The sequence below is a fragment of the Echeneis naucrates genome, chromosome 8 (assembly GCF_900963305.1).
Source record: "Echeneis naucrates chromosome 8, fEcheNa1.1, whole genome shotgun sequence".
NCBI lineage: Eukaryota > Metazoa > Chordata > Actinopteri > Carangiformes > Echeneidae > Echeneis > Echeneis naucrates.
This window is the reverse complement of record NC_042518.1, coordinates 7,180,037-7,186,456: the sequence shown is the minus strand read 5'-3', so window position 1 is coordinate 7,186,456 and position 6,420 is coordinate 7,180,037. Positions and strand designations below refer to the sequence as shown.

Here is a 6,420-nt window from a genome sequence, read left to right as displayed (position 1 = left end):
CAACTGTATAAGAAAATAGCATTTATTCGATGCAAACTTTGCTTGAGTTAACTCACCATACCTTCATGTCTGTTTCCCAGTGTATTTGTTGTGTTTAAAGACGCATTATGATTGACAAGCTCAGAACTGCAACACTGCATTCTTTGAGTCCCTGAATGGCATCAGGCAGGAAGGAAAATTTTCAGATCAGCCAGCCTTTAAAGGGCATCACATTTCAAACTGAAATTAAAAGACATGAGCTGTAGCTGACCCCAAAAAGTGGCAGCTGCAATGAAATAAGGCTGATTTAGGTAGTTAAAGAAAATGGAACTTAATGTTGGTAACATAAGGTATAATGGAAAAAAAAAGTTCAGGCCATCAGAACAAAAACCTCAATTTGTCTAGTTACTGTTTTAAGATGAATGCTCCTAAGATTTGAATATTAGCTAGATTCTGAACACAGTGCTTCTTTTCAGTAAACTAGCCAAAAATCAAACAAAGTAGAACTCATCCTTGTGCACACTTCATATTGGGGTTGATCTATTACTGTAACCATAAACATTATAAACACTTTGGCCTTTGTTTTTTTTTTTACTCCATATCACACAAGATGTTCACACAAACTCGACAGTGATTGGCTGCACAGGTGCAGTTGAACCAAATCCATTTCAGTCCATCACTAGTTCAATCATACGATAACAGTCTGAATCTCCACCTCCTCTGGGGAAGTGATGACATATTCCTCCTGCTGCTGCACCATCTGAATCCCCCCCTCCACTGCTTCCTCTGTGGTAACCATGGTAACTGTTCCGTCTTCTGTCTCCACGGTGCCTGCCGTGGCCAGGAGCGTCCCATCATTGATAGCGGAGGCCAGCGTCATAGCCACTTGCTCTGTCAAGCTCTCAGGTGTCGCAATGGTGATGGTGTCACCGCAGTCAGAGATGGACGGGCCCTCCTCATTTGCCGTCACATTGCGTACAATGATCTGGTGGCTGCCAGTGCCACCAGCACCATGTGACTGGCTTACAATTCTCTGCACCACTTTCATGATGTGGTTTCCCATCTGACAGTGAGAGGTTTGAGACAAATGGTAGCACGGTCACTTAAAAGATAACAAATTCAACTAGCATGTATGTATATATGTTTGCATGCTTTTGTGTGTGCACTGACCTCATTTTCACCATCTTGAATAAGTGTAACTGCTTGCTCCTGTACTTCCTCCTCTGTTTGAGTCTAGAAAACAAGAAGCAGATGAAATTAATCTCAAAAGTTTGCAGTGTACAGGACCAAACCTTAGCTAGAAATGACAAGCCATTTTCTTACTGCTTTCTGCAAAATACTGTAGTATGCTGAAAGACTACAATGCTTCTGACACTCTAAATAACAGAAGAAAAAGAACCTTTTTCTTCTGTTAAAAGAAGAGTTGCAACAAAACTGTATTTTTTTGCAACTTTGACTACTAACAACAAAGTTGTTAGTAATGCAGTGCTGCTCCAGCCAAAGGACTGAGCACTTGTGCTTTCAGTCAGTGACAAATTTTCTGCCAATAAACCCAATTAAAAAGTAACGTTTTACCACTGCTGAATGGGTGAGGGCAGATGTGAATCATGCTTCAAAGTTTAAGCTCACACAGTTCCATCCATCAGCAGCCATCTCTGTGTTCTTTGATATGTAACAATAGTCATGATGTAACAGTAGAAGCCAGGGCCCCTCTTTGTTCTAATCCCCTGTAGAGCTCACCTTGATGATATACTCCTGTGTGTCTGCCACCACAGAGGAGAACTCAACCAGAACCGCATGAGGGTCCTCTGAGATGATGGCTGCTGTAGCAAGGCTGTCCACTGACGCCTGTTCCTCTGTCACCACATCCTGCTGCTCAATAGAATCTTCCTTATGGCAGCCGCCTGGTGGGGATCAAAGCCAATATTTACTTAAAAACATGTGCATGTCATTTGACCAAGACACTGAACACACAAGGACCAATTCGTTGTGGTTTTGTTTAATCTCTTCTCTTCTTGTGAAATACGCTGACCTTTAGCACGCATGTGTCGATTGAGGGTCCCGTGCTCAGCAAAGCCACGCCCACATTTTGGGCATTTGAAAGGCTTTTCTCCAGTATGATGGCGAATATGTCGCACCAAAGAACCTTTCTCCCTGAAGCCTCTGTGGCAGAAATCACACACGTAGGGTTTCTCATCACCATGAGTCCGCTGGTGAACCTGCAAGGCATTCTGAGGAAGAAAAGCGTTCTGAGATTAAATGTTATGAAACACTAAAACTGAACAATTAAATTCCATCTGAAAATTATGGAACACTAATGTCTACAAATTGTACAGGTAAATTACACTCCAGTCACCTTGGTCTTGTATCCTTTGTTGCATCTGGCACAGTGGTAGGGTCTTTCATCTGAGTGGGCTCTCATATGCTCACGTACGTGCCCAACAGTTTTGTACAGCTTGCCACACTCACCACACTTATATCTCCTCTCACTAACATGAACTTCCATGTGTTTCTTCAGAAGGTAACCAGTTAGAAACTCCTTTTGGCAGAGAGTGCACTTAAAGTGCTTATAACCTGCAAAACGAAATTACTTTTATCTTTTAACCAACAAAAAGGCAGCATCCCATGAACACACATTTTTAGTATAGTTTGATTGGAAAGTTCCATAAAGCCTACAGTGATGCTGGGAGTCTCCCTTAATGGTTGTAGCCTTACCCAAATGACCCTTGACATGAAAGCGGAAGTAGTTCAGTCCCTTGAAGGAGCGATTACAGTGTGGACATGTGTGCAATTTTGAGGATGTCTGATCATCTCCATCTTCCGTTTGCTGAAAATGAAGCAGGGGTAGAGAGTCTTTCAGTGTCTAAAAATACACAAATACACTGAACATTAACTACTTGTTCGTCCCCAGTTTCTATTATTGTGCTTGCCAATACCAGTTCCCTGCACACCTACCACTGTCTCCATCTCCACAAATTCTTCTTTGATTTGGATCTCTGTGATGCCCTCATCAACTTCAGGACAGTCAGAAACAACTTTATGTATCTCCTCAGGTGCCTGTGAATCCTCCTCAACCACTGTTTCCTCTGTTTCTAGCGCAATGCCAGAATTGATAATGGCCTGGCAGATGAGGTTGTCACCTGCTTCTGCAGCAGCAGCCAGGGCTTCTGCCTGAGACTGCTCAACCACAACCTGGAAAGAGCAACAGATAAAAACATCAGGTGAAGAGCTACAGGCAAAAATCACCTCATACCAGATTTCCATAACTCTTTTTCTTCACTGGAAAAATGTGCCAAAAGCACTTGAAAGAAAGAAATTGATTTTGTGTGTATTTTCCACCCCCTTTCTCCACATACCTGTTGCTCCTGTGTTGTACCATCCACCTCCATTGTAAAGTGGACCTGATGGAGGATCTCTTGGGAACCAGCCTCTACCACACTGACGACAGCAGTCTGAGCCTCCACTACCTCCTCCTCCTCCGGCTGCTGCTCCATAACCACCACCTCTTGCTGGTCAGCCATTGCAGGATGATCAGCTTCCACACCTACGCAATGCACCCAGTTCATCTGTGACTGAATGTCACCTACCTGACCCAGTATTAACAACAATACTCCATAAAGGACTTGTCACCGTAACACCGTAATTCAATTCCTACAACACATGCTACAAGGTATTGAGGGAACAGAATGTGCAAGACCATCAAGTGGGCTTCTTGAGGTTACAGCTCTTGCAGAATAAATCTGACCTTTTTGCACTCCATCCTTGCTGACTAGGATCTCCTTATACTGAACAAAGCGGATCTTTTCTGTGCACGGTGTAAGGGCCTTAAGGTGTCTAGTGAGAGCACCTGACTCTCTGAAAGACTGGCCACAGAGAGTACAGCGATATGGTCGTTCATCTGCAAGATAACAGGAAGAAGGCAGCATGATCATCATGTCAAATTTATTATAAGATGCAAGTTCACGGGAATTCACAAACTAGTTTCCTCTCCGCACCAGTATGACGCCGGTTATGGCGAATCAGGGACCCTTTAGTACGAAAAGAGGTGCCACAAAGGTCACACGAGAAGTTCTTCTGGTCACTGTGAGTTTTCATGTGCGTTCTCAAGATGTTGGTCTGTTGAGGAAAAATGGCCATATATTCAAAAGTCCACAATGGCAACATGAAGTGTAATTAATGCCTTATCGACTATTGCTTCAAAAAAGAGTGTATACCATAAATGATACATGAAATGTGACTCACTGTTTTAAATGTCTTTTCACAAAGTTGGCAAATGTAGCGTCCGTCTTGGTTAACTTTGTAAACAGGCTTGTCACTGTCAGCATTGTCAGATATGGAGCCTTCAGTCCCATCTGACTGATCAGTGACTTTAAGTGAAGCAATTTTCCTCCTGTGACCTCGACCCAAAAGACCACTGCTTTCATCTGTGGGAGAGATAAAATAACAGTTGAATCCCTCCTTCAGATCTAACATTTCATTCACAACTTTGACCAACTAGTTCATTCATTCATTAACTAACTGTTGCAACATGCTTTGAAGAGATTGTATGTGTGATGTCATGTGTTCATGATCACTAGAGAAAATAGATGGGTCTTTTAATGCATTCACTGTTTTAAAAATCAGTAATAACTCAAATAACTATCCTAAAATACATCCCTCCTTCATGATGGCTTCAATAATCAATTTTTGTTAAAACTGTGTTAAAAATGTGTGATCATGACTTTTCTGATTATTCACCACCTCTTTAATAAACCCCAGAAAGGTATTGTTTTAGACTGCACTAGTCTTGGGTTAATAGAAACAACAGTATATACAATAACTTATTAGTTGAATGCTTTATGCTGACCCACCATTACTAGTCTTCCCTTGTTCATCTGAAGATGCACCTTCGACTGTTTTCACCTCCGAAGAAGAACCTCCATTGGCTACAACAACCTAGAAAAACGCAGAGCTCAACATTTATTCTCCCTCTGTGGTTTACAGGAATTACTGGATCGTGTAAACCAACACGTCGATGCTCCTACCTCTTGGTTGGCAGCCTGGCTGTTTGCCTCCCGTTTGCAGCTGTTTTGCAGCTTGTGTTGAATGAAAGCTTCCAGCGTTGAAAACTCGGACTGACATCGTCCACACTTGTGCACATCCTCATCTGACGGCACACACAAAGACAAAACCTCCAAGCGTGAAATAATTTCATTGCTATATTTCTGTTGATAGCTACCAAGTGGCAGATGCACACATTTGTGAATACGCACAACTTGCTGGACTTCTGGCGCTCTAGTGGGGAATCAAACCAGCTAATGGTGCTAATGGAAGCTAGCAGCTAGCACAATTTCACGATGGAAGAAGTTAGCCGGACCTAAACGCTGCAACTGATAAGCATTTCACAGTTGTTTTAGAAGACCAACCTTCGTCTCCCAGTGTTGTCTGGATGGTGATTGTGTCGGTGCCGTTCTTCGTTTGCTCCGTGTCTGTTTCTGCCGTATGATTATTTTCTACATTCATGTCGTTCGAGGTCTCCGTCTCTGTCGCAACGCTGCTACAAGGAGGGAAAACATGGCGGATTTACGACCCCGTAGTCATAACAACAAGCAGAGCGCCTGCGTGTCCGACACAGCGGAGAAAAAAAACAATAATTAATTAACGTCCATGTCATAAAACCACAACACCATCAGCATTTTCCAACACACACTTTTTATCTGCTAAATATTTCCATATTAATCTATTCTTTTTTTCATATTTTGTAAATTTTGAACGAGAACACCATTATTTATTAGTAATTTAAACATACAAGTCATAAACACAGTATAATAAGAGCTTAGTCAAACCAAGTAGTGCATCTAATCTCGAGTATCCATCCCTTTAATTATTAGTACATTTGATTTATGTGTAATTATTTAGCATGCCTTGTTGTTTTGACAGTGATAATTACCGGCATGTGTAGCTGTACGCATTTTATGTAGATACATGTGGAAACATGTTGCCCGTGTCCAATGTGTGATGTCTTCAAATATCTTATTTTGTTCAACAAATGTAAATGGTTCATCACTAGCTACCTTGTCACTGATGTGGTGATGCCACATTAATGAATCAGCCACTGTCTGTGCTCTCTCACTGAGAGAACTACAGTGTATGTAAAATATGCTCCATTTTGCATATTAAGTTGGAACTCTCTGGATGGTTAATGCGCCGATTAAAGGAAGACAGTGAGTATGTTTTTGTTTTGTTTTTTTAATATTGATATTCCCGTAGTGACATAGCTGTTTTTCCCCAGATATTATCACTCAGAATTTCAACCTTGTAAGCGTCTGGTTTCATAAGTTTGTAGTTCGTGCTGAACACATAAGATACAAAAAGATCAACTGAACAAATCCGCGTTGTAAGCGATGAGAGAAAGGAGCAGCGGTGTCTGGAGTTGAATCAAGGATAGCTATTCACGACACA

At 41.8% G+C, this 6,420-nt stretch overlaps 1 protein-coding gene across 1 annotated transcript; it reads right to left on the bottom strand.

The window, feature by feature from the left end:
• Nucleotides 1–6: 6 nt before the first annotated feature.
• On the bottom strand, nt 7–5,525 carry e4f1 (E4F transcription factor 1). Its single transcript, XM_029508557.1, has 14 exons — nt 5,385–5,525; nt 5,004–5,125; nt 4,830–4,914; nt 4,222–4,403; nt 3,975–4,095; nt 3,725–3,877; nt 3,336–3,523; nt 2,935–3,171; nt 2,695–2,806; nt 2,336–2,553; nt 2,012–2,210; nt 1,720–1,883; nt 1,150–1,212; nt 7–1,042 (listed from the first exon to the last, which is right to left on the bottom strand). Exons 1-14 carry the CDS (start codon nt 5,479–5,481, stop codon nt 668–670), a joined length of 2,316 nt encoding a protein of 771 aa, XP_029364417.1. The 5' UTR covers nt 5,482–5,525; the 3' UTR covers nt 7–667.
• Between the last annotated feature and the right edge of the window lie 895 nt (nt 5,526–6,420).

What these genes read in the sequence shown, in the direction of transcription:
- e4f1 (XM_029508557.1), bottom strand. Translation starts at nt 5,481, where the DNA reads ATGAATGTAGAAAATAATCATACGGCAGAAACAGACACGGAGCAAACG. An exon ending in GTGAAAAGACATTTAAAACA is followed by an intron (nt 4,096 to 4,221) that starts GTGAGTCACATT and finishes TTTCCTCAACAG; the next exon opens with ACCAACATCTTGAGAACGCA. An exon ending in CAAGGATGGAGTGCAAAAAG is followed by an intron (nt 3,524 to 3,724) that starts GTCAGATTTATT and finishes TGCATTGCGTAG; the next exon opens with GTGTGGAAGCTGATCATCCT.